This window comes from Delphinus delphis, chromosome 2 (assembly GCF_949987515.2).
Source record: "Delphinus delphis chromosome 2, mDelDel1.2, whole genome shotgun sequence".
Taxonomy (NCBI): domain Eukaryota; kingdom Metazoa; phylum Chordata; class Mammalia; order Artiodactyla; family Delphinidae; genus Delphinus; species Delphinus delphis.
Window position 1 is genome coordinate 106786650 of NC_082684.1, and position 26704 is coordinate 106813353.

The following is a 26704-nucleotide window of genomic DNA, read 5'->3' on the forward strand; positions in this document are numbered from 1 at the left end:
GATGATGATGATTTATGCCCGGGAATGCCTTCGTTTTTATCTCGGTGGGAGGCAAATGATCGGCTTTTTCTTCCTCTGTTCACCGGAACAGAAGAGGAAAGGCAGTGCTGCCCGGTATCTATGGGATCCACAGAGGCTGGACGCCTTAATCCCTGCCCTCTGCCCTCTCGGTCCCTACTCCCGCCACCGTCAACACCACCCCAGTGCGGGGGCCCTTGGGCGGAGGGCGAGCCGCGGGCCGCGGGTCCCCTCCCCGGTTGGGCGAGCGCGCGGGCGGCCCCCGGATCAGCTGTTCCGCAACCGGACTCGGCCGCCCCGCCCCTGCCCAAGTCTTAAAAGCCTCTCTCGCCTCCGAGCGTCCGAACTGCCTGCTGCCCGTCCCGGCCAGGCGCCCCCTGCAGCATGGCCTGGAACACCAATCTCCGCTGGCGGCTGCCGGTCATCTGCCTGCTCCTGCAGGTGGCCCTGGTGGTCCTCTTCGGCGTGTTCGTGCGCTATGACCTGGATGCCGACGCCCACTGGATCGAGGAGAGGATGTCCAGGAACATTTCCAGCGACTTGGACAACGAATTCTACTATCGGTACCCGAGTAAGTCCCACCACCTTGCAGGCCCAGCTGCGGCATATCCGAGCTGTCCCCACCGGGCTGAGGGCCCCGCCCGGCCTCACCTCCGCAGCCTGCTGCTCAGGAACATCGGGCAGGCAGGCGGGAGCGGAGGAGGAAATGCTGCCCACAGGCCCCCCTGCCCCGCCCCTCTTAGGCTCCCCACCAGGGGTCTTCCCAGTGTCTGGAGATCAAGCTTGGGAAGTGGCCCGATGTACACAAATTCCTTTCACCCCCTGAAAACTCACCGGGGAGAGCTCACTCCTTCCAGGTGCCGTCAGAGACCTCCAGCCTCCCTGTCAGAGAGCCCTTCCTGATATCTTCCAAAGACCTGAGTCTCATCTTGGTCACCAACCAGTGGGTGACTCTGGTTCCCTTGTCCAGCTGTGCCCATGCTCTCCATGTTAAGGGGGTAGTTCCAATGTCGAGGGCTGCAGGGGTGGCTCATTGGCCTACCAGCCCTGCTGCTGGGAGAGGTGTGGGGGACCACGGCACCTACCACCTTTTGGCTTGGAGAGGGAGAAAGAGCACCCCTGAATTCTCTCGCATCTGTGGTGCTGTGGTTAAGAGCGTGGCCCTGGAATCACCAGACCTCACCTCTATCATGGCTCTGCCATTAACCAGGTGGGTGGCCTTAGGCAAATGTCAACAATGCAGAAACTCAATTTCCTCATCTGTCCAGTGACGATAATAATAGATCCTACCTCCCAGGAGTGGGTTGAGACCTTGCACATAAAGTTCTGGCCTGGTGCTGGGCATGGAGTCCTCACTTCATAATGGAGCAATTGCTAGAAGAGCACTAAACACAGAGGCCCTAGGATTCAGGAGTTAGAAGAACTGGCCCAAGGTCACTCGGGTCGGCCCAACCTCCAGACTCCCAGCCCAGGACTCTTTTCATGCCCTTGTGCTTTCTAGTTTTCCACACCATCTGCCAGCAGCCAAAGACAATCTTTCTAACTGTTGGTGCTCACATAGTCATGGACTATTGGTTTTGGAACAGTCACCTACACAAACTGGTCTTCCCTCCATGGCTTATACACCCTCAGTAATGGGATTCTACCCATTGTACTCAGATCCAGTTAAATAAGTACACACATTCAGGATGGCAGCCTGCATGAAAAGAAGTAGAGGTGGAGGAGACTGTAGGCCCCGTGGGAGCCAGCCACATTAAGTGCCTCCCAAAAAGCCAGCAAAATCACAGGCTTCGTTAACAGAAATATGGTGCCTAAAAGAAGGGAGGTGAGAGAAGAGGGTGCCCAGCGTTGGTGACACCACAGCCTCTACTGGGCTCCACTCAGGGCCATGTTTTAAGAGACCTTGACAGCTGTAGCCTTGGAGTTTAGACTCAAATCCACCTTTCACATTGCCCACTTTTATGCTTCTTGGCGGGGGACTGACCCAGCAAATGGTGAGGCCGGCAAGCTTGAGACCCTCCTTTGCCTGTTTCACTCCTTCCCTCCAGCTCTTGCTTCTCTGTTGGCCACAGAGCCAGCCCCTTGGTAAAGCGTCAGGGCCAAGGCTTCCCATGGGCGTTTATAGGTCCCGCATGTGTCTGTGCAGTGGAAGGTCTCAAGATCCTCTAATAGGAGCTACAGAACCACGGCAGTAGGGGGTACAATCCTCACATCTCCCCAGCTCCTATCCCCACTCTCTCCACACCCACCCACTTCCTTGCATACATGCTCTACTTTTATTCACTCAGTGATCACTTATCTATAGGGTGGCCGTATAATTTATCAACCAAATGACACTTTGGAGAGTGAAGAGGTAGGAAATTTGTGCTAGTAGTAATTTGCCAGGACACAGGCATAAACCATGACTGTCTCAGCAAACCAGGGCTTATGGCCACTCTGGTCAGAGAGGTACACCCCGACACCGCAGGCCTCAGCAAGGGGGTCAAGTGCTCTGTGCAGAAGAGATCTGTGACAGCTTCCTGGAGAACAGTGGGATGGTGAGGAGGGGAAAGCAGGGCAGTTAAGGGGTCCATGGAAAGAGCATGCGGGGATGTGGGCTGAGCGGCTTAAGTTTGTGAAAAGACTGGGAGGGAGGTCGCTAAGCGGGATGAGGTAGTCCCAGCCATCAATGAGGGCCTTGAGTTTCTCCTGCCACGGCCGGGGCGCTCTTTGTCATCTGAGCAGGAAGTGACAGAGAGGAGAGGAGTGTAGGGAAAGAATCTCGGCCTCAGGATTCCTTGGCAAGGGCAGGAAGTAGTGGCAGCAACTCAAACCAACATACAATCTCTCCATAAGTCATCACCGCCACCGCATGAGGAAGGCAATGTTATGACTCTCATTTTACAGGTGAGGAGACTAAGGCCAGAGAGGGGAAGTATCTTGCAAAAGTCACTCAGCTAGGAAACTAGTGAACCAGAGTAGGAGCTCTGGGGACCTGAGTCCACCCTGCTACACTGCCCTCCTCCCCCTAGTCTCACCTTTCCCCTCTCTTCCTGCCCCTCTTGCTCCCAGTGGCCATGGTTAGGAGCTGGAGCCCAGGTGGGGCCCTGTGCCTGGATTCCTGGGCCTGAAGGCAATTCCCAGGGGCGGGAAGTGAGGGCAGCCCTTGTGGTACTTTCAGGATTCTTGGTTCCAGGCTGTCAACACCTGCGTGGGCCTCATTCCCGCCCAAGGGATTAGTGGAGTACACTGGGCATCTCCGTTTCCAGAGGAGTACCGCTCCAGCTGGCTCAGGCTGGGGCCCGGGAGTGCCTGAGGACAACTCCCCAAGCATGGGCCCCTTGGCGGCAGGCACAGAACCAGCTGGGGACCTGCCCTGGCAGTGGCCTCAAAGGCCGTGTTGCAGGCACCGGCTGCTGAACATGAACTTCCTCCTGGGCTGGTGCTCTGGGGCCTGGGGGTCTCCAGGCAGTGTCTGGGGGAGGTTGGCCTGAGGAGGAGCCATCAGAGCCTCGGCTCTTGAAGCCTCCTGGGAAAACTAAGGGAGAAGGGAGATCACCCAAGGTAGAGGATGCCACAGTTTCAAACCTGAAGGACTGTTTCATGAAACCGAGGCAACAAGGCTTGGCCTGTGCTCCTGGGAACCTGAACCTCAGATTCAACTCCATTTAATAAAGACCAATGTTCCCACAAGCAGAGGGCAGTGTAACCTGGTGGTTGACTTTGGAATTAAACAGATCTGGGTCCATCACTAAATGGAGTAAGCCACCTCCTTAACCATGCTGAGCCTCAGTATGCTCATCTGTGAAGTGGGAATGTTCTTTAACGCACAGGCTCTCCTGGAAGATTGAAGATGACGGGTGGTGGGGAGGGCACGTCTCATGGCATGAAAACAGAGGACAGTAAATGCTGATATCGAGCTTACTCAGAAGGGAGTGAGTGCTCTGCTGCTGAAGGTGTTTAAGTGCAGGCTCAGCATCCCTTTAGAGATGTGGCCGAGGAATGTCTCTTCCAATATTAGTTTGAACTATTATAGCATTTAAATTCCTTTGTGCTCTCCCCACTTACAAGTGCTTTTTGCATGCTCTGTCAGGCAGGGAGTGTATTTGTTTCTATTTTATGGTGCCGGTGATGGAGGTTAGAGACTTGCCCAGCTGGTCAGTGGCACAGGCAGGGGCGAGGCCAAGCCCTCCCACTGCACAGCCAACCAGCTTCCCCCAGTCTCTGCCGCATTGCTACTCCCCAGCCACCTCCCCAGGAGGTTTTGCAGTGATGGGGTGGTTCTGTGGTCGGCTCTGAGGCATGGGGGAGGTGGGCACAGAGCCTTGGGGAATTGAGGGTCTGGCCGGTAGGTTTCAAAGGCAACAGGTTAGGCTGGGCTGGCCTATAGAGCATGGGAAGGGCTGGTACCCAGGCTGCTGCAGGGCACCACTCCTGCTGTGCTGAGGCAGCAGAGGAGGGAGAGCTGCCATAGCCCGTCAGCATGGGAAGATTTGTCCTCAGGCTTCAGAGATTTTTGAGACTTGGCCAGCTTCAGGCCAGCTTCATTAGGGACCCATAGGGAAGAGTGAGCAAGGAAGCGGGTGCAGAACAGCTGTGTACTGATGCCCCCTTGTGGCAGCTCTCAGAGCTGGACGCCAGGTGCCAGACTCGCCCTATCAGGGACCTCCCAGTGGAGAGCAGGTTCTGGGCTGGGCTGCTTGAGTCACTCCAGGCTGGGGAAGGAGGGGGAAGAGGGGAGGTGTCTTAACAACTTACACTGTCCTCCAGCAAGTCGCCAACGCAATGCAAAGCACCTAGTCAGTCTTGAAAGAGAAAAAGAGAAGTATTACAGTAGCTAATATGATTGCACAACGGCTAAAGGGCCAGGCCTATGCCCAGGGCTTTGGTTGGATGACCAATTAAATGTGCACCACACACCTCTGAGCTCTGTTACTATCCCCCACTTTACAGAAAAAGAAACTGCAGATCGGAGAGGTATGTCCCTTCTGAAGTTCATGCACTCCGGACCTTCACACTATTTTTTTTTTTTTGATGTGGACCATTTTTAAAGTCTTTATTGAATTTGTTACAATATTGCTTCCGTTTTATGTTTTGATTTTTTTGGCCACAAGGCATGTGGAATCTTAGCTCCCCAACCAGGGATCGAACCCACACCCCCTGCATTGGAAGGCAAAGTCTTAACCACTGGACCTCCCGGGAAGTCCCCAGACCATTATTATTAAAAGCATTTTCAGTAGCATCAAACTTTATGAAATATAAGTTAATAAAGTGGTACTTCTAATGAGGACTTTGGGAGATAAAGAGAGATGAGCAAGAGAATGGATAGGGAAGGTGCCCAAGGAGAGAGAAGCTGGCATCTGTGTGCCTGAGGTGGGGGGAGGAGAAAGAGACACCTGCAGAGAGGGTCAGAGACAGAGGTCAGGACAGCCAGGGAGTCACAGAGAAGGACAGAGAACTGGCCAGGTGGGGACAGTTAGGGAGAAGCCCTGGGAAGCTGAGGCCTCTCTTCTGCTCCACAGGGAGAACGAAGGCAGCCCTGAAACTGCACATCACCCCCCAGGAAGGCCGCCTCCAGTACTCTTCAGCCCTGCCCCTGCCCGCATGCTTCCTCTGCCACCAAACAGCTGACACCCCGCTCCTTGAATGGCCCCCACCTTCTGTGATGCTACCTTTTTCCAGGGGTTCCCCCCACCTCCTTGCCAGCAGCTTCCCTGTCTGGTCTGTTAGCTTCAAGGCAAGCTAGCAGATCCTCGGCTTCTGGCTCCCACTCACCATTCCCACATTCCAGCTGCCAGCTCTGTCTGCAGGTCTGCCTGATCTCAGACCCCAGCTCCAAGCCCCAAGGCCAGGATCCATTCCTCCCACATTACCCTGCCCGACACTCACCACCACCCCTGGGGTCATCGCAGACTCCCACAACCAGCGTTAGTCCCAGCACCTCCCTCCCACCCCGGCAACCTCCTCCTCCTTCCTTGTGTTTACCCACAGCTCTGCCCTCCTGCCACGTCCCCTCCCTGCTTTTGTAATTGTGGTCTGAATGTGTCTTCTCCCTCTCTTTCCAGTCTGTCACCCATCAGTTCTTCCCAAGAATAACCATAACACCGTGTATGGTGCTTCACATACATTAGCTCAGCTTCCTCCACAACAGTTAGAAACGTGATAAACCATGAAACACGATAATACATGAAATCAGCTACACACATTGTGAACCTAAGCTGAGCTGCTGTTTGTTTGTGTAGGTCTGCGCAAGAAGCGCAAAGCTCAGAGCACCATACTGGGGCGACACCCACAGCTCTCTTGCATCATCTGCTATGCCCTCAACCCTTACCCAGCAATGTGCCAGGGCCTCCTCTCTCAGCCTCGTCCAGGTAGCTGCTAGCCAAGGGGTCTATGGCTGTGGCCTGGGCCTCAGGGAAGCCTGCAGGGGAGACAGATGAGAGCAGATGGGGGCTGGCAAGCGTAAGCATTGCCAGGCTGCTGTGGGCACCAGGGCCTATCCGCCCAGTGGGTAGGAGACTTTGGACGGTAGAAGGCCTGCAGCCTCCCCTGATGTTGAAATCCCACCTGGGCCCTAGGCTGGCATATCTGGGTGCTGCTGAGATCATGACAGTAACCATTCATTCATTCATTCATTCATTCCTGGATTTTTATGGGACATCTACCTGGGCACTCTCATAGACAATGGAGAATACCAGAGTGAACAAAACAGGCTTGGCCTTGCCTTCTTTGAGCTTTATAGTCTGGAGGGCTAGACAAACAAACCTAACTACAAATTGTAATAAGAACTAGAATAGAAACAAGAGGGTGCTGTGAGGGAAAGAACCAAGTTTAAACTCAGGGGTCAGGAAGGCCTCTGTGATGAGGTGACATTTTGCCAAGATCTGCAGGAAGAGAAGTTGCTTGGCCATTCTGTGGGAACAGCATCCCAGGTGGAGGGACCACCACGGGCAAAGACCCGGAGTGGGACCGAGCACAAGGGAGGCCAGTGACGCCGGGGCACAGGAGGGAGGGGAGGACTGAGGAAAGGAAGAATGAGGAGGCAGGCGGGTAGGCCAGGTCTGGTGGGCTCTGCAGTTCACTTTTATTCAAAAAATGTTTTAATTTGGAAATCATTCCAAATTTACAAAAAGTTGCTAAGACAAAAATAGTACAAAGAACACTGTATACTCTTTAACTCCGATTAAGCTATCTGCTCTTCTCTCTCTCTCTCTCTCTCTTTTCCCACATAAACACAAGCACATACACACACTTACTTTTTCCCTGAACTACTTGAGTCAGTTGTACACATCATGGTCTTGTAGCCTTAATTACTCCACAATGTTTCCTAAGAATAGAGGTATTCTCTTCTATAACCACAGTGATCAATTTCATAAATTTACATTGCACAGTACTTTAATATACTGTCCCTATATAATTTTGTCAGTTGGCGCAGTAACAACCTTTGTAGCACTCCCCTGCACCTGCACCCACCCCCCACCCCAGCCAAGTCCAGGATCCAGTCTAGTGTTAGGTGTTGAATTTATTTGACCTGTCTCTTTAGCCTCTTTTTCTTTTTTTTAACATCTTTATTGGAGTATAATTGCTTTACAATGTTGTGTTAGTTTTTGCTGAATAACAAAGTGAATCAGCTATACGTGTACATATATCCCCGTATCCCCTCCCTCTTGTGCCTCCCTCCCACCCTCCCTATCCCACCCCTCTAGGTGGTCTCAAAACACCGAGCTGGTCTCCCTGTGCTATGCAGCTGCTTCCCACTAGCTATCTATTTTGCATTTGGTAGTGTATATATGGCAATGCTACTCTCTCACTTCGTCCCAGCTTACCCTTCCCTCTCCCTCTTTAGCCGCTTTAATCTGGACCATTCCTGTGCATGTAAAGCACCTAGCACAGGGTCTGTCCCATAATAGATGCTCAAAATGGGCAGCCTTTCTTTATCTTTTACGATATTGATTTTTTTCAAGAATACAGCCTCACCCCTTTCTAATAACATGTTGCTCATTTTTTGTCTGATGTTTCCTCACGGTTAGAGTGGGATTATGCATTCTCAGCCAGAGCACCACAGAGGGGATATGTCCTTTTCAGAGTATCTCCCTAAAGGAGCACATTGTCCATCTGTCCCTCACTGGTGATGTTCATTTTGATCACCCAGTCAAGATGTTGCCCAATTTCTCTGCCGTATAATTTACTGGGTGCTTTTTCCCCTCCCTTGCAACTCATAAGCAGTCTATAGGGAGACCCTTTTAAGACAAGGCAAATGTCCTGCTCTTCATAAAAATTTGTCCCTGGATTTCAGCATCCACTGATGGAATCTTTGCTGTGAAAATTATGATTTTCCAACTTCAGCGCTCATTCCACATTTAACTGTCAGGCTGGCAGCATTCTGCTGTAAGCAAGAGCCCTCCCTGCTATCTCATTTATTTATTTACCTATTCTGAGTTCCTATTTTTTTATGGTTTTAATTTGTTATGGTAACCTAATTATTTTGGTGCTCAAATTGTCCCAGAATTGGCCAATGAGAGCGCTTCCATCTGGCCCCTGTGTCCTGTGACACCTGTGGTAGTTCCTTTTAGTGGCTTATACTTTTGTAGCTGTCTTTGCTTCTCAAAGCTCTTTGCCTTCTGTTATTTTCTGGGAATCTAGAACCATGCAATGTTAGCCCTAGGAGGACACTTGAGATCATTCTAATCCATCCCTTTAGTTTTATCATTGAGAAAACTGAGGCTCTGAGAGGGGAAGTGGCTTGTCTTTTCTTTCTTTCTCCCTTCCTTTCTTTCTTTCTCCCTTCCTTTATTCCTTCCTTCCTTCCTTTCTTTTTTGCTGCACCATGCGGGATCTTAGTTCCCTGACCAGGGATCGAACCCATGCCCCCTGCAGTGGAAGCGCAAAGTCTTAACCACTGGACCACCAAGGAAGTCCTGGAAGTAGCTTGTCGAGGCCACACTGTGAATTGGTAGAAGGGTTGGGTCAGAACTGAGAATTAGACTATACCTAAGTAACAATAAATGATAATCAAGTAGCAATAAATAATGACATGCCCATTTGGAGCATCTATTATGGGATAGACACTGTGCTATGTGCTTACATACACATCTGCATTTAATCTCTGCAACATCTGTCAGTAAGCATTGCAGAAGGTGCTGAGAATCAAGTATGTTAAGTGACTTTCCAGAGACATCTAATGCAGATCTCAGTGATGCTGGAAGGTGTGCTTGCTGGGAGTGGGGGTGGGATGTGGCGATGTTTCTGGGAGTGATCAACTGATGAGCATGGCCAGTCAAGGGACTCCTAGGCTAGATAAGACTAACTTCTCCATAGTAGAAGAATGGAGTTGAGGGGGCAAGGCCCTAGACCCTGGGTGTAATCCACAGCCTGGCCCCAGTTTGAAATGCCTAGCTGCCCACACCCACCCTTGGTGAGAGTGGTGAGGGGGAGCTGTCATCTCCCGAGGGGGACCTCAGGCATTTCTTGGCCTTAAAACCCAGTGGTCTAAGTGGTCTAAAGTCGGGGGGCCCACCTCTGTTCCCCTAGACCAGTCCACTCCAGAAGGTCTTTTTTTTTTTAATTGAAGTATAGTCGATTTACAATGTTAGGTTAGTTTCTGGTGTACAGCAAAGTGATTCAGTTATACATATATATAAATATATTTTTTCTTTTTTTTAATAAATTTTTTAAAAATAAGTTTATTTATTTATTTATGGCTGCATTGGGTCTTCGTTGCTGCGCTCAGGCTTTCTCTAGTTGTGTAGAGTAGGGGCTACTCTTCATTGCGGTGCTTGGGCTTCTCATTGTGGTGGTGCAGAGCACGGGCTCTAGGCACGTGGGCTTCAATAGTTGCACCACGTGGGCTCAATAGTTGTGGCGTGCAGGCTCAATACTTGTGGCTCACAGGCTTAGTTGCCACAAGCATGTGGGATCTTCCTGGATCAGGGACTGAACCCATGTCCCCTGCATTGGCAGGTGGATTCTTAACCACTGCACCACCAGGGAAGTCCATTCTTTTTCATATTCTTTCCTTTACGGTTTATTACAGGCTATTGAATATATTGAATAGTTTCAATAGTTTCTATTCAATATATTGAATAGAAGTATTGAATAGTTCCCTTTGCTATACAGTAGGACCTTGTTTATCTGTTTTATACATAGTAGTTTGTATCTTATGACTTGATGGGGTAGTAATGGCTCCTCTACTTGCAGTAGAGCCATTCATTACTGCGCCTAGCCTCAGGATCCAGATGCGGGCATGGCGGGACCGGCTTCGGGGGCGGCCCGCCCCGGCCAGCGGCAGGGAAGACACAGGCTCTATGTCGGGCGGAGCTGGCCCAGACCCAGGGCTACGGCGGGTCTTCGCCAGGCCGCCAAGACCCTCGGCTGCGCTTTCCCCGCAGGCTTCCAGGACGTGCACGTGATGATCTTCGTGGGCTTCGGCTTCCTCATGACCTTCCTGCAGCGCTACGGCTACAGCGCCGTGGGCTTCAACTTCCTGCTGGCGGCCTTCGGCATCCAGTGGGCGCTGCTCATGCAGGGATGGTTCCACTCCTTTGACGGACGCTACATTCTCTTGGGCGTGGAGAAGTAAGCGCGGCGCCGGCGGCGGGGCGGGCACAGTGGGCGGGGCCCCGGGTGAGGGGAGGGTCCAGGGGCGGAGCCCGGCGCTTGGGGCTGTGAGCTGGGTCCTCATCGTCCATCCAGGGTACCCGGGGCCCTGCGACATACACCACACACACTCGCTCACTCACTTCCTGATCAACGAGTCCCCAAGGTGGGAGTTCTAATGGTGTCCAAGTGCTGTTGGAGGCTTTCCCTCCTCCTAAGACGCAGGCTGCAGGGACACAAGGCCAGGCTTCTTCTCTCCAGGGGTCAGAGCCAGACCCTCCCCTTTGACACATCAAACATCAAAATTGCCCTGAGAAACCTCAGCCCCTGGAACCCATGGAGGGGGCGGTGTTGCGGGTGGCAGAGGAGGGGAAGGAGTGTGGGGCTGCCTGAACCAGCCTCCTAAGGTTCATTGTGGACGGAATGGGGTGCTTCTCCCTGCCTTGCCCTCTCCCTGACTTGCCCGTATCCCCACCCACGGAACAGGCATAGGAAAGAGCTGAGGCAGGTGTGGAGACCGAAGACTGAAGCCCCTCCCTGCCTCAGCCTCCAGGGGGCACCTTATCCCCATCTCTTCTCACCTCTATCCACATCACTTTTCTCTGTGATAATCTCTTGGTCTGGTGAATACCACCACCCCCTCACATCAGGTAACTCAGCTCCTCCCTCTGTCTGAGGAGACCTCCTAGGAGCCTCAGTGTATCCCTCCCCCCAACACCACCACCAGGTTATACAATAAATTTGCCAACTTGCCAAAAACCAAGTTGCCAAGCAGTCACTTCACTGAATGTCTCATTTATCAAACTCTCTAGGCCATGGCAACTTGTGAAACCTATAGCAATTTGTGTTGCATGGGAGAAAATCAGAAAACCAAGTCCACAGAAAGGGTTTAGAGGCAAATTGTTATAAACCACATTTAAAGTGCAAATCCCTGCTGTCACATATAGGGCACCAACCAGGTATCATAAGCCAGGTGCCTGAAATTTTAAACATATGCCAAATATTTGCAAAATATTAATTCACTTAAGCCAGTTAGTGACTCCATGAATTAAGAGAAACAGGAAAAATAGTTGACTAGATAGGAAATGTTTCGGAACCAAGAAGTCAGTCTTTTTGTATATAAAATCCGTGACATGCATATCACTCTACTGTTTAAGATACACAAGAAATTCTCATTCCCAAAGCCATAGACCCAAAGCATAAAAAATATCTGTAATATATTTAATTGGCCACCACAGCAAAATAGCTATGGCTAAACGCTTTTTAAAATGTTCAAAGGGAATTATTGTAAACTTTGTGAGTTAAGTTTTTTGAACCAGTTATTTAACAAGTTAGTCATTTGACAACTTGAGTTTTGGCAAATTGGTTTTCAGGGAAATGATTTTCACCAACTGAGCCAGAGCTGATCTCTGGTGCCCAGGGCTGAGATGAGCATGTCGCCCCCAGACCTGACCTGTGGACCCTTCTCCTGGCTTCTGTCCTGTCCCTGCTGCCGAGTCCTCCAGATCGTACCTGTCACTCCAGGGTAGTTCCCCTCTGCAGGCTCTGCCTGAGAGGTGAAATCCAGATCTCCATCTCCTGGGAGCTGATGGCCCAGGTGTGGGCTTTGGTACTCTCCCTCTCACTCCTTCCTAGTGGTCACCTCTGTCAGATGGTCTTCTGGCTGCAGTTATGGGAATTGGGGCAAATAACTCGGCCTCTCTAAGCCTCCATTTCCCATCATTGGTTCGGGTGTGGTACAGGAGGGCCTGAGCAGTACTGAGCAGGCATTTAGGTGCCTGGCACTTAGCAGCTGTCATTGTTCATGCAGCCAGGCCCTGGGGACTCAGCAGTGAACAAGGCTCATAGTGAAGCATACATTCCAGTGAACATCCTTTGTCTGGGGAGGGACCCTGAGGGAACAGTGCCCTGCCCCCACTCCACGCACTGACCCTACAATCAGCTGGCTTCTTACTTCTCACCTCCTGATCCACACACACACACACACACACACACACACACACACACACACACACACACACCCCTGAACGTGGGGGAGGGGCACTCCCCTGGATGTGACTGCCTTAAGGAAGTAGTAGCCCCTGCTGTGCTTACACGAACCCCAATTAACAACGCTCTTACATGAACCCCAATTAACAACGCTCATGACTCAGAGAGCCACGCTGAGAGTCTGCCTTGGAATCCAGGACAGCGTTGCTGCTGGCAGGGCCCACAGAGGCCTGGGTTAGGCAAAGCGGACACACGGATGGAAACAGGGTCTCCTCTGACCACATGATGTCCGCCTCTGCTGGCTGGCTGGGCTTTCAGGGTCCACACTTAAGGAGCGCCTATGTGCCCCTCTGCCTCCATTCTCTCTGTTGGCCTTTCTGCCCCCTCCCTCCACCCAGCCTCCAGCTCCCTACTGCCTGCAGGAAGGCCCCTCTCTCTTCCCTGGACACATATCCTCTCTCCCAAGTAAGGTGAGGAGGAGGTCACGATAACTCAAACCCAAGCAAGGCCCTGGTAGCCAGCAGGAGAGGTGTGTGCACAGTGAGAGATAAGGATTCGGAGGCAGAGACCACATCTGGTTAGAGGAATTGGGGAAGGCTTCCTGAAGAGGAGGCAGGTGAGAAGAGGTTCTGGAAGGGCAGGTAGAAGATGGAGGGCAGGGCAAGGCCCCAAATATGGGCCACATTCAACAACAGCAGCCAGACCACTTGGATGCCTTAAACGCAAGCTGCCTGCAAGGAGGGGTGGGGGCCTGAGATGGGGCCGCAAAGGAAGGGTGTGGCATCTAGTATGTACCACTGCTGTGCTGGATACTTCACGTGCTATTTCTTTCAATTCTTTTTTTTTTTTTGCTGTACGTGGGCCTCTCACTGTTGTGGCCTCTCCCATTGCGGAGCACAGGCTCCAGATGCGCAGGCTCAGCGGCCATGGCTCACGGGCCCAGCCGCTCCATGGCATGTGGGATCTTCCCGGACTGGGGCACGAACCCGTGTCCCCTGCATCGGCAGGTGGACTCTCAACCACTGCGCCACCAGGGAAGCCCTCTTTCAATTCTTAGAGTAGCTCTAAGATGCTATGTGCCCATTACCACAGATGATGAAACTGAGGCTCAGAAAGTTTAGACCGCAAGCCCAAACCCACAAGTGACCAAAGTCTAGGTTCAACCGCAGGGCTTGGAGTGCCACTTCTTGCTGTGGCCTCAGCCCCTCCCCTGACCTGTCTCCCCACAGCCTCATCAATGCGGACTTCTGCGTGGGCTCTGTCTGTGTCGCCTTTGGGGCAGTTCTGGGCAAAGTCAGCCCTGTCCAACTCCTCATCATGACTCTCTTCCAAGTGACCCTCTTCTCAGTGAATGAGTTCATTCTCCTCAGCCTGCTAGAGGTGAGCAGGGGTCAGAACAGGGATGGGAGTGGAAGGGACACTTGGGTGAGGGCAGGAGGGGGACAGAGAAAGAGAGAGCTGGGGAGACATGCCAGCTGAATTCAATTCAAGCTTGGCAAGTCACTTAACCTTCTGAATCTCAGTTTCCTCATCTGTAAAGCGGGAGTAATGACATTTATTGGGCAGGAATGATAGTCCACCTGGTACATCAGTCCACCAGCTAGGCAGAGAAGTGGTTCCTCACATGTTAATTTTCTCTCTTCTTTCTCTTTCCTGTATATCAGATGGAAAGAATGGGATGTTCCTGCACATCCTCTTCCACACACATATTCCCAGATTGCTCTGCCAAGAAAAAGGCACAGTATATTGAAGGGGCACATCAGTAAGAAAAGTTCCCAGGGGAGTGGCCAAGGTGGATATGTATAGCTTCACAGGTTGCACAACTCCAGAGGTGCCATTCACATGGACCTCTATGGCAGGAATGATGCCCCCTGGAGTTGGCCAATTCACTGGCCCAGGTAAGGGGCACTTTAGGCTGCTGACTCTTGCTCAGACACCTCTTTGGTATATTTGCAGGTGTAGCGATTATTCAGGGACCCCATCCATTTCTTAGCCCCCAGCTCCTCTATATTTGGACTCTGCCTGAAAACCCCCAGGATTTTGGGGGTTTTTTTGTTTTTTAATACAAAAGTTTATTTCTCAGAAGCAGGGAGATCAGGGCTTGTATAGTGGTTCCTCAGTATCATCTGGGATCCAGGACCCTAATCTTTTTTGTTCCACTATTGTGAGCACATGATTTCCATTCTTTTTCTTTTCTTTTTTTTTCGGCCATGCTGTGCACATAGGATTTTAGTTCCCCAACCAGGGATCGAACCCATGCCCCCTGCAGTGGAAGCACAGAGTCTTAACCACTGGACCACCAGGGAAGTCCCACTGCCAGGGTTTTTGTTTTCAGGCCACCCTACATTCAATCATTCATTTTGTCATTTTTTTTCAGCCACCAGACTAGTCCAAGCCACCATATCCCTTCCTCCTGACTCATCTCCCTGTCTTCATCTTTTTTTTTTTTTTTTTTGGCCGCGCCAGGCATGTGGGACCTTAGTTCCCCTACCAGGGATTGAACCCACGCCCCCTGCAGTGGAGGCGCAGAGTTTTAACTACTGGATGGCCAGGGAAGTAAGTCCCTCGCTGGCTTCATCCTTGCCCCACCCACCACCTCAGGCTAATCTCCACCAGCAGCCATGGTGACCTGTTAATAATGCATATAAGACCATTCCCCGGATTAAAACACTGGTTTTTAAAATTTCACTTCAAATAAAATCCAAACTTGTTATAAGGCCCTACATGTTCTGGTCCCAGCCTTTTCTCCAAGCTTATCATCTACTGTCTCCCCATCTTTCTGTGCTCTGGCCATACCCTGCTGTCTGCTCTTCAAACACACCAAGCTTGGTTCCACCTCAGGGCCTTTGTACTTGCTGTTCCCTTTACCTGGAATGCTCATCCCCCCACCCCAGTCCTTTTTTGTGGTCTAAACTGGAATCTCACCTATTCAGAGAGGCCCTCCCAGATTCTCCTACCCAGTGTTGCCTTCTACCTTACCTCTTCCCAGTCACTCTCTCTCTCATTGCCTTAATTTATCTTCTTCATAGCATGTATCCTTATATGATAAGGATGGGAAACCTTATCTTATCTGGACAGTCTCTATTCCTGGCACCTGGCCCAATGCCTAATAAGTTCTCAAGAAATATTTGTCGAGGGAATGAATTTTGGAGTCTAACTGCATGTCAGGCAATGCTCCAGGCACTAGGATACAGAGGTGAGCAGGACTCACGTTTCGATCCGAAGGAGCTCACAGTCTAGTGAGGGGGCCAGGAAGCAAATAGACAGTGACCATGCAGTGAGACAAGGATTGAGCTCCAGGGCTAGGTGGCCTGGAGGGAGGGGAGGAAGGCCTGAACCAGCACCTGGCAGGTCAGGGAGGCTTCCTGGAGGAAGAGATATCAAAGCTAGAAGTCAAGTAGGAGATAACCAGGCAAAGGAATGAGCAAGGGCATTTGAGGCAGAGGAAACGGGGTAGGGAGATGAACATGGATCTTCAGACTTTCAGAGGCTGTGTTAAAGAGTCTCAACTTTATTTTTTTGTTTGTTTGTTTTTGCCTGCACCATGCGGCATGTGAGATCTTAGTTCCCCGACCAGAGATCGAACCCGAGTTCCCTGCATTGGAAGTGCAGAGTCTTAACCACTGGACCCCCAGGGAAGTCCCAAAGAGTCTCCACTTTATCATGAGGGCAGTCGGGAATTATGGAAGGTTTCAGGCAGGAGAGTGACATGGTCAGACACATGTAATGGAAATGTCACTTTGGCTGTGGTGAAGAGAACAGTTGGAGGCAAAGGGTCCAGTTAGGAGGCTGTTTTAGTCACCCTGGTGAGAGATAATGGGACTGGGTTAGTACAAGGAGAAGAAAGTGGATGATACAAGAGTTATAAGGAAGGTGAACAAATAGACCTTGGAGACTGGTTGGGGTGGGTAGAGAGAAAGAAGTGAGGCTAGATGAGGGGGTACACAGTGGGGTCAACAGATGAGATCTGAAATTGGCTGAGAAGTAGTATCCTGGGTGTGAATTTAGAGGCAGAGAAGGCTCCTTTCGCCCTCAAAACCCCTCCCTGATCTGCTGCAGAAATTCTTTCAATCCATGACAGTCTTCTGGCCTCTCTTTGAGCCAAGTTTAAACACAATAATGACTGCTGACAGTTAAGGAGCACTTGCCTTGCCTGGGCCCTGCTCTGAATGCTTCACGTGGGTTATCTCATTTAATTCTCATCTCTGAGATAGACACAATTATTACGCCCATGTTACAGATGAGAAGACTGACACTCAGAGAGGGTAAGGGGCTCCCCAAAGGTCACATAGCTAGTAGAGGCAACCCCCAGGCTGGGAGTCAGGAAACTCAGCTCTGTCAACTATTCAACAGCTAGCTCTGTGACCTTGGACACAAGGTTGGGTTTCCCATCTAAAGCGAAGAAGCGAGTCTGTGATTCTGATGGAGATTTCCTGAGTGGGGAAGAAGAGGAAGATGAAGAGAGGGGAGGTTCGGGGCAGGGAGGAAGACTAAATCAGTCAATCATCCACCCCTGTGGAGTGCCACATGCTTGCCAAGTGCTTTACACAAGTTGTCTAGTTTCATCCTCAAGACAGCTCTGCTAAGTCACTAGGACCTGCCCCACTTTGTAAAGGAGGAACTTGAGACTTAAGGTCCAGAGGTGCAGTGGGCTGAGTCGGGTAGGGTAGGAGGCCCAGGAATGGACAGATGGGGAGGGCACCAAATCTGCCTGCTCTGACTCTGGGGGACAGGGGAGAGGAGAGGGGATGGGGCGGACGGTGGGAGGTTGGCTGGGAGGTTGGAGGGCAAGGAGCATGGTAGGATGCAGGGGAGACGGGTAATGGCAGTCCGGATGGGGTGGTGTTGGGCCAGGAGTGGTGTGTAGGAGGAAATGTGGAGAGGGGAGACCCCAGAGGGCAGCGGCGAGGTCCCAGGAATTAAGATAAGCTGGAAACTAGTGGATGACAGACTAGATAGGGCGCTGCCCTGGGTCCTAGCTTGGCTTTACCTCTTCCAGCTGTGTGACTCAGCAAGTCCTTTCCAGGCCTGGGTTCCCCATCTGGCCATAAACCTCATCTGTTGGGTGAGGATGCCCTGGCATTTTGCTGACAGGCTTACAGGCTGGGTTCATGGATCGCCCTCTTAATTTTTTTATTGAAGTATAGCTGTACAGGGGATCCCCACTTTCTCCCCTTCCCAGTTGATTGGTCTATAAGGGGCCCTAGGCTCCCTCCTGTAGCCTGTGGAGTCAAAAGACAGCTGACCTTCTGTCTGTGGGTAGGGGGAGGTGGGAGAGTGCTCTGAGGAGGGAGAGAGAGGACGTGTCAGAGTCTCACAGGCCCCTTGTACCCCAGGTGAAGGATGCAGGGGGCTCCATGACCATCCACACATTCGGCGCCTACTTTGGGCTCACAGTGACCTGGATCCTCTACCGACCCAACCTGTATCAGAGCAAGGACAGGCCAAGTTCTGTGTACCACTCGGACCTCTTTGCCATGATCGGTGAGAGCTTCCATAATGATTGAGGGCCGCCTTGATGACTGAGGGCTGCCATGTCGGGTGAGGACCACTGTGACGGGTGAAGGTCACCATGAGCAGTTCAGGCTGCCATGTTCACAGCTGATCCCCATGCGCTCTGTGAGGTGGCTGCCAGCTCCCTTTGGAGGAAGTGCAGAGAGAGGTCGTCTATAGATACTTCCAGGATCCCAGATACTTGTCCCTTTCCCCCATGGGGCTGGAAGAAGTTGGTCAGTCATCATGTGTGTTCCCTAGGATGTCCCAGGGCAGACACAGTGGTAACCAGGAACTGTTCACTCCATCCCTAGGCTAGGCAAGGTGTACATTCCTATTTCCAGTGTCCATTCATTCCAGAGAATACGTATCAGCCACCCTCTCTGGTCTCTTAAAACCCAGCCCTGCCTCCAAGGAGCGCCTCACAGTGTAGTAGACAGATGGCCATGCCACCAGATAATCTCCCTACAGTGGAGAAAAGGATTCTCCCTCAAGGTGCTGTGGAAGCCAGTGGGAGGCATTTTGCCCAGTTATGGGGTCAAGGTAGACTTCCTGGAGCAGAGTGGAAGGCTCAGTGGGAGTTAGGTAGTAAGTAAGGAAGGGAGGGCCTTCTAAGAAGATCCCAGCATGAATAAAGCTGCAGGGGTGGGAAATAGCTGGGGCGTGTGAGTCATCTGACATCTCTGTAGCTAAAGGACAGGATGTCTGCCTGAGCTCCGTTGGGCCCATCTAACACCTCTTCTCCCGGGCCCACCGGCCCTGTCTGGTCTGGCCAGGCACCCTCTTCCTGTGGATGTACTGGCCCAGCTTCAACTCAGCTGTTTCCAATCACGGAGACGCCCAGCACCGAGCTGTCATCAACACCTACTGCTCCTTGGCAGCCTGTGTGCTCACTGCGGTGGCGCTGTCCAGCGTCCTGCATAAGAAGGGCAAGCTGGATATGGTGAGCGTGGGGCGGGGGAGCAGTGGGGAGCCTTGGGGGGAGCTGTGGCCACGACTGCCTGTGCCCAGTGGGCACTGATCACCATGCCCCGCCGACAGCGCTGTGAAGCAGGCAGCATAAGGGTTATCGCACCCATCTTGCAGATGAAGAAACGGAGGCTCCGGGAGAAATGACTTGTCCAGATGACATAGCTGGTTTTAGGCAGAGTCCAGAACCACATTCTTGGAGGTTCTATTATGCCGGCTGCTCTGGATGAACTGGCTCCTCTCGTTCTCCTCCCCACAGCCTGGGTGCTGACAGCTCTTCTGGACTGAGCACCTCCCCTCTGCCAACTTCTGATCCTCCAGACACTGGCCCTCAGCCTTCCTAGCACTGCTTTCACCTGCCCTATCCCACACACCAAAGCGGGGAATCCCTTCGATGCATTTGGGAGGTTTGTGGGAATGTGGTGTTGCCCAGTGTCCTTCATATCACGCCACTGGGACATGTGTTTCTGTCATTAGCGGGAGGGGCCAAACCCCATGGGTGTTGGTAGATTTTTCTGTAAAAAGACAACCGCCTCTCTATTTGCCATTCTGACACTAGCTTCTAGACATGGGCACATGTGTGTCGAGACACTGCCAGGAGTACCCGTTATTCCGGGACACAGCCTCGAGCCCCTGGATGCACTGGCCGATCACTGCACAGAGAGGTGGGGGATCAGGAAGCAGGGGGAAGAGAATCAGACACGCTGATGTGGGCACATGCAGGGAGGGACATGGAATAGGGTCAAGGTCAGGGGCTGTGGCTCCACGAAGACCTGGATCAAGACACCTTTCTGCCCCTTGCTAGCTGTGTGGTCTTCAGCAAGTCCATTAACCTCCCTGTGCCTCAATTTCCTCATCTGTAAACGTCAAAAGATAACTGTACTTACCTCCTGGGCTTGTTGTGGAGAGGAAACAACATCCCCACAAGCCAGCGACACAGTCCATGGCGCAGGTAGGCGCTCAGAGAGTCAGCTGGTGCTGGTGTAGGCTCACAGAGTCTGACATGGGTGCGTGTGAATAAATAGGCCCCAGAGGTGCCTGACGTTGGCACACGGGCACGTAGAGAACATCAGACATGCAAACCTGGGCACACAGGGATGTGTGGCAGCCAGATACAAAGGGAACATGCAGATGTGCTGATGGAACTCATTGGCATGGACACAAGAACACTGATTTGTGCACACGGAAAAAGCCCAGAGCGCTGGTGTGGGTGGCACATGTGCAGAGAACACAGGGGTGGCTGTCCGAAGCCTGGGCCCAGGCTGGAGCCCTCTGCAGTCTCCTGGCTTGCTGAGATGCACTCTGAGCCATCCCTGGCTCCCAGGTGGCACCCACGCATAGGAGGTCAACTTGGGCTATGGGTCAGCTCCTCCAGGACGCTACTCTGGGAGAGGACTGAGTTCCTGCCCGCTCTGCCTGCCCTGCTCAGGTGCACATCCAGAACGCCACGCTCGCAGGAGGGGTGGCCGTGGGCACTGCCGCCGAGATGATGCTCATGCCTTACGGCTCCCTCATCATCGGCTTCATCTGCGGCATCATCTCCACCCTGGGTTTTGTGTACCTGACGGTGAGGGCCCCAGGCCAGGGGCTGGGGGCTGGAGAATGCTGGGGTCTCTGTGTTCCTGACAGTGGGGGGCGGTCCCTAGGGAGGGGGTGGGGGACTGGGGAATCCGGGATCTTTCTGTATTTGGAGCCTCCAGAATCCTGGCCTCCCCCCATCGTGCCACAGCCCCCTGCCTGAGCAGCACCTATCTCCCCTTTCCAGCCATTCCTGGAGTCCCGGCTGCGGATCCAGGACACGTGTGGCATTCACAACCTGCATGGCATGCCCGGCATCATAGGTGGCATTGTGGGTGCTGTGACGGCAGCCTCTGCCAACACTGAGCTGTATGGGCAGGAAGGGTAAGAATGGAGGAGGCAGAGGGAGGTTGAGCTCCCTCCTTCCTTCTCCATTCCTCCTTCCTACTGTTCCTTTCGGGTCCAAGACTGTGTCTCTATTCCCTTTCTTGCCCAGTCTGGACCACTATTTCATGGGCCTTCTCTCCTCAACCTCTGTCCTTCCATAAGGACCTTAGAGATCATCTGGTCTTTCCAGTGCCCCCATTTTGTAGACAGGAAGGCTGAGGCCCTTGGTGTCCACTCGTGTGTGGGGTGGCAGCAGGCGGTGACTTGGCCTCTCCGTGGGGCCCTGACCTGCCCCCTGTTTCCACCCCAGGCTTGCCTTTGCCTTTGGCTTTGGAAGTTCCACACTGAGCTGGAACGCAAGCACACAGGGCAAGTTCCAGGCTGCTGGTCTCTTTGTGTCGCTGGCCATGGCCCTGGTGGGCGGCATCATCGTAGGTGAGTGGGACTGCCTGGGCCAGAGAAGGTGGGGCCTGTGGTTGGGGGACCTAAGAGTGTGTGCCAGAGGTCAGCTGAGGCTCCCAGAAACCCTTTGTCTCTGCACTTATAGCGGTGAGACTGAGGGGATTTTTCCGTCAAGGGAAAGGGCTGGGTAGGTAGAGAAGAAGTTATCCCTGACCTCCAACTTCCTTTAGGGGTCATTTTGAAATTGCCATTCTGGGGACAAGCCGCTGATGAGAACTGCTTTGAGGATGCAATCTACTGGGAGGTGAGTTTTACTGACTTGTCCCCCCACACAAGGGTGGCTGCCTTCCCCTCTCCCTGGACCACATCAGCTGGGCTGGGGCCTGGGAAGCAGGAAGCTGAGGGTTGGGGGACAGAGCCTGTGTCATCCTGCTCCTTTATCCAGGAGGCTGTGTCTCCTGGGGGTTGAAGGCTTCATTCTAGAGCATTCTAGAGTAATTCCCAAAGCCTAGTCCCCTGTGCTCCCCAGAGCAGAAGCACCACCTGGGAGCTCGTGAGAAATATAAATTCTCAAGTCCCACCCAAAGCTCCTGATTTCACAGCTCAAGAGGTGGGGCCCAGCGCTGTTTACAAGCCTTCCACCTGACTCTGATGAAAAACTCATCTGTGAACCACTGCCCAAGACCAGTGGGTTTGGGTCCTTACATGCACATTGGAATCACCTGGAGAGCTTTAAAAGTTTCCAAGCTCAGGTCTCAGCCTCCAGAGACTTGGAGTTAATTGGTCTTGTGAAGGGCCTGGGCATTAGAATTTTTCAGTACTTAAAACCTCCCAGGTGAATCTAATATACAGCCTGGGTTCAGAATCACAGTGCAGTGCTTAGCCTCTGTATCCATAAGAACCACCTGGAAAAACTCAGTTTCCCAGAGGCTAGCCCAGAAATTCCATTTCAGTAGGGCCTGGGACTCTGCATGGGAACAAGCTCCCAGGTGGTCTTATACTAACACTTCTCCCAGCATCCAGAGAAGTGTCAGTACAAAAATCCAACTTGAGAAACATTGTTCTAGAAGCTAAAAGTAGTAGAATGTCACAGAACTCAGTTTCTTTAAAAACATGCCACAGGGCTTCCCTGGTGGCGCAGTGGTTGAGAGTCTGCCTGCCGATGCAGGGGACACGGGTTCGTGCCCTGGTCCGGGAAGATCCCACGTGCCGTGAAGCGGCTAGGCCCGTGAGCCATGGCCACTGAGCCTGAGCGTCTGGAGCCTGTGCTCCGCAACGGGAGAGGCCACAACAGTGAGAGGCCCGCGTACATCAAAAAACAAAAAACAAAAAACATGCCACAGTCTGGGCTTTCTGTGACATCAGGATGGCCTTCCTCCCCACGAATCATTATTAGAGGTATTTACCTGCATTAGGTGATGGAGGATGACATAGAGGGCCCTTCTTGCCTCCTGCACTTCCCCCTCCTGACAAGGGCAAGGACCTAGCCTGTGTCTGTGGCCCCTGAGACAAGGGTCTGCCCATCATGGTCCTTCATTTGGCTTTGTATTATTTTATTACTGAAGTATGGTTGAATTACAGTATTATATTAGTTTCAGATGTACAGCATAGTGATTCAATATTCTAATAGATTATACTCTATTTAAAGTTATTATAAAATAATAGCTATATTTCCCTGTGCTGTATACTATATCCTTGTAGCTTATTTTATACATGGTGGTTTGTACCTCTTAATCCCCTACCCCATCTGGCCCCTCCTCCCTTCCCTCTCCCCACTGGTAACCACTAGTTTGTTCTCTGTATCTGCGAGTCTGTTTCTGTTCTGTTATATTCATTCATTCATTTTATGTTTTAGATTCCACATATAAGTGATAACGTACAGTATTTGTCTTTCTCTGATTTATTTCACTAAGCATAACACCCTCCAGGTCCATCTATGTTGTTACAAATGGCAGAATTTCATTCTTTTTTATGGCTGAGTAATAGTCCATTCTCTCTATATACCACGTCTTCTTCTTTATCTGCTTATCTGTTGTTGAACACTTAGGTTGCTTCCATATCTTGGCTATTGTAAATAATGCTGCTATGCACATTGGGGTGCATATATCTTTTCAAATTAGTGTTTCCATTTTCTTCAGATATATATCCAGCAGTGGAATTGCTGGATCATATAGCAGTTCTATTTTTAGTTTTTTGAGGAACTTCCATACTGTTCTCCATAGTGGCTGCACCAATTTTCATTCCCACCAACGGTGTCCAGGGTTCCCTTTTCTCACATCCTCACCAGCGTTTGTTATTTGTAGACTTTCTGATGATAGCCATTCTGACAGGTGTGAGGTGATAGCTCATTGTGGTTTTGATTTGCATCTCTTATGATTAGTTGGCTCTGTATTTTTAAAATCATACCAGAAGTTTTCAGGGTAATCCAATTTTATGTACATAACTAATAAGCCTTTTCAATTCACGCTCTTTAAATTATTTTTTAAATTATAACATGAATAGAAGCTCATTAAAGAAAATCTGGAAATAGAGAAAAATAGAAAGAAATCCCATCACCCTCATTCAAGCACTATTAATAGTCTCGATATATTTCCTTCCAGCCCTTTTTTTAAAATCGGCATTGATTTTTCATACATAGCTGAGATGATATTATACTCGATTTGGTATCCTGCTCTTGTTCTTTATCTCTCTATCATAAGAAGTGTTTTGTGTTATTACATTCTGAATAAACTTTATTTTTTTAGCAGTGTAATTATTTTCACTCTATATTTGAAGTCAGAACTTAAACTATTTCAGACACCACAATTAGAAACCACACAGATTTAATGCTGATGAAATAAACTAAAAAACATTATCAATTCCCATATGTAGAAGTTCTCTCTTATTTTATTTTTTTTCTTTTCTTTTTTTTTTTGCCACTGCACAGCTTGTGGGATCCTAGTTTCCCAACCAGGGATTGAACTGGGGCGGCCGCAGCAGTGGAAGCTCCAAGTCCTAACCACTGGACCACCAGGGAATTCCCTCTTGGTTCTGTTTTGATCTTCATAATTTATTCTAAGTTCACACCTTCTCCGTGCTGTATACTCTTCAGCAGTGCTCAGTTTCAAGTAATATAATTCCGTGTTGATGGAAGTAAGCCACCATCAAGCCATTCCCATGGCCCCTGGCCTCTGGATAGTCTACCTGGGAGATAAGGTGGCTTCCCAGAGGACAGAAGTGAGACAGATATTCCCCAGGACAACAGATGAGGGAGTCTTTAGGATCAAATCTGAGCCTTGAGGCCAAGGTTGGGCTGATCTGCCCCACCCCTACTGCACCTACCAATCCACTTCTGGCTTCCCCTGCATCTCCCCCTACCTCACTTTTGGACCTGCCCGCGCTTCAGGGAGCTTGCCGTGCTGCCTCTCACCTGGCACACTGCTACGCCTCTTTCAAAAAGTGTGTTCAGCACAATGGAATCCCCCCAGGCTGGGTTATCAGTCTCTTGCGTGCATTTACAACTCTTACTGTCACTGTGCACTTCACTTGAATGCCTTCCCATTGCTCTAGTGGGTCAAGGACTGTGCCTTGGCCTTGCAGTGCCCTAGCACCCTGGACAGTGGCTAAGTGAACTAGAAGCCAGATACCTGTGTGAAAGACTGCCCTGCTTTGCGGCATGCAAACTGCATGGTGATCACAAGGTGGCGCCCGCCACACACCATTTGCTGCTCCTGACTTGCCCAGGCTGTTCTAGTTCCACCAGGTACACCTGCCCGGCCTGGAGCAGGGCCCTCGGAGCTGCCTCCTCTCTCTGCAGATGCCCAAGGACCAGAAGAGTATTGTCTTCCATTCTGAGGACCCCACCCTCAAGCCCTCAGAACCTTAAACTCCCAGGGCAAGTGAGAAGCAGGTGAGCATGGGCTTGGCTTGTCAGTGGGGGCCCAACTCTGGGAATCAGATGCCACCAGCAAAGGGGCAAAAAGAAAGCATCAAGAAATGAGGATGTGAGCTCCCACACCCCCCTACCCACCCACCCACAGCGGCATGCTGGGGTTGGTGGGAGAGGCACTCAGAGTCAGACTATGTGCCTACTGGACAGACACGGTAATTTGTGGAAAGCACCCGGGACTGGAAGAGTGACTTTGAGGAACTCTTCACCCCAGAGACTGAGCCTCACTTTCCTCATTTATAAAAGTGGAGATGACAGGTCTGGCTCTGTTCAGTAGATCAACTCAGGCGAGACCCTTCCTTCCTTCCTTATCTCTCTCTCCTTCCTTTTTTTCCATCAACTAACATTTCCTTGCTCCCTCTGTGGAATGCACCAAGCCCTTTCTCATGTCTTTTGCATCTGACCCTTCAGAGATCTCTACAGACAGGTGCAGTTACTTCCCTCTTTTTAATAGATGAGGAAATTAAGGCTCAGAGATGTTCAGGATCTTCAAAGCCACACAGCGCAAGTGGAGGAACTGGGGTCTCTCCAGGTCGCTATCATTGCTCTTATCGTAGTTATCTGACCTCTTCAAAGACCAGAGTTTGGAAAGAGCTGTGTCTGGGACACAGGCTGAGTGATGTGGCAGGAGAGGATGCTGCGGTTTAAGGAAAGAGAAAAGAGAGGCTGTCACCGGTTGCTTCTAATGCTGCCCATCTCGTTCAGAAAAGGAAAAGGTGCCCGAGGGGCTACTGCAGAACATGACAGTGGCCCGCTGCTGTTGGCTCTCTCCCTGCAGGCTCCACAGACTGTTCCAGCATTCCCCAAGGAGCCAGTGCTGATCAAGCTGGGAACAAAAGAGCAAGGCGAGCGGCACTCCACCTGCTGGCCCGGTCCAGGGTGCCTCCATCTCTCCCTCCGCTTTCATCCCAGGGGACCTGCCTGAGAATGGAGGAGGAGCTATAGACAAAGTGGGCATCCAAGCCAGGTTCTGGCTGCAGGAAGCCTGCCACCAGGAGTCTTGGCGGCCACATCCTGAGAAAAGCAGGCAGGAGTGGGGCTGGGGGCTGGAGGTGGACCTGAGCCCTCCTACGAGACAACGTAGCTGCCAACCACCGACTGCTGGGCTCTTCCACTCCCTTCCTGCCCCTCAGCCAGTATCTCCCATGCCCCCTGAAACCTCCAGGCCTCTCTGTGCCATGCAGATGGTAGCCTCCGTGAATAAAACGTTCTTGGTGTTCTTTGTAGAATGGGTATTAATGCTCCAACAGGGCCAGTTTGAGGGAGAAAAAGACCCAAGAAACCTCCTGCCTCAGTCCTGACCTCCCACCCCAAGCTGCCGCTCACACTGCAAGGAAAATCATCCCAGGCTGAAGAGGAAGAATTCAGGGTGCTGGAGTCTGCCCAGCCTGGAGCCCGCCCCCACCCTCCCCCAGCAGGGCTCAG

At 51.5% G+C, this 26704-nt stretch overlaps 1 protein-coding gene across 1 annotated transcript; it reads left to right on the forward strand.

Annotated features, from left to right (window-relative positions):
* Positions 1-402: 402 nt before the first annotated feature.
* RHCG (Rh family C glycoprotein) lies at positions 403-26480 on the forward strand. The gene is made up of 11 exons (XM_060005435.1): positions 403-589; positions 10386-10572; positions 13812-13962; positions 17919-18066; positions 18852-19018; positions 20474-20611; positions 20810-20946; positions 21260-21384; positions 21582-21655; positions 25148-25240; positions 26058-26480. The coding sequence occupies exons 1-10, from the start codon at positions 403-405 to the stop codon at positions 25214-25216; spliced, it is 1383 nt and encodes a 460-aa protein (XP_059861418.1). The 3' UTR covers positions 25217-25240; positions 26058-26480.
* The last annotated feature ends 224 nt before the right edge of the window (positions 26481-26704 follow it).

Bases quoted from the DNA above. Each gene is read 5' to 3' on its own strand.
- RHCG (XM_060005435.1), top strand. From the start codon at position 403: ATGGCCTGGAACACCAATCTCCGCTGGCGGCTGCCGGTCATCTGCCTG. The intron at 18,067-18,851 runs GTGAGAGCTTCC...TGGTCTGGCCAG, and splicing joins GGACCTCTTTGCCATGATCG to GCACCCTCTTCCTGTGGATG. The intron at 21,656-25,147 runs GTGAGTTTTACT...CTCTCTCTGCAG, and splicing joins AGGATGCAATCTACTGGGAG to ATGCCCAAGGACCAGAAGAG.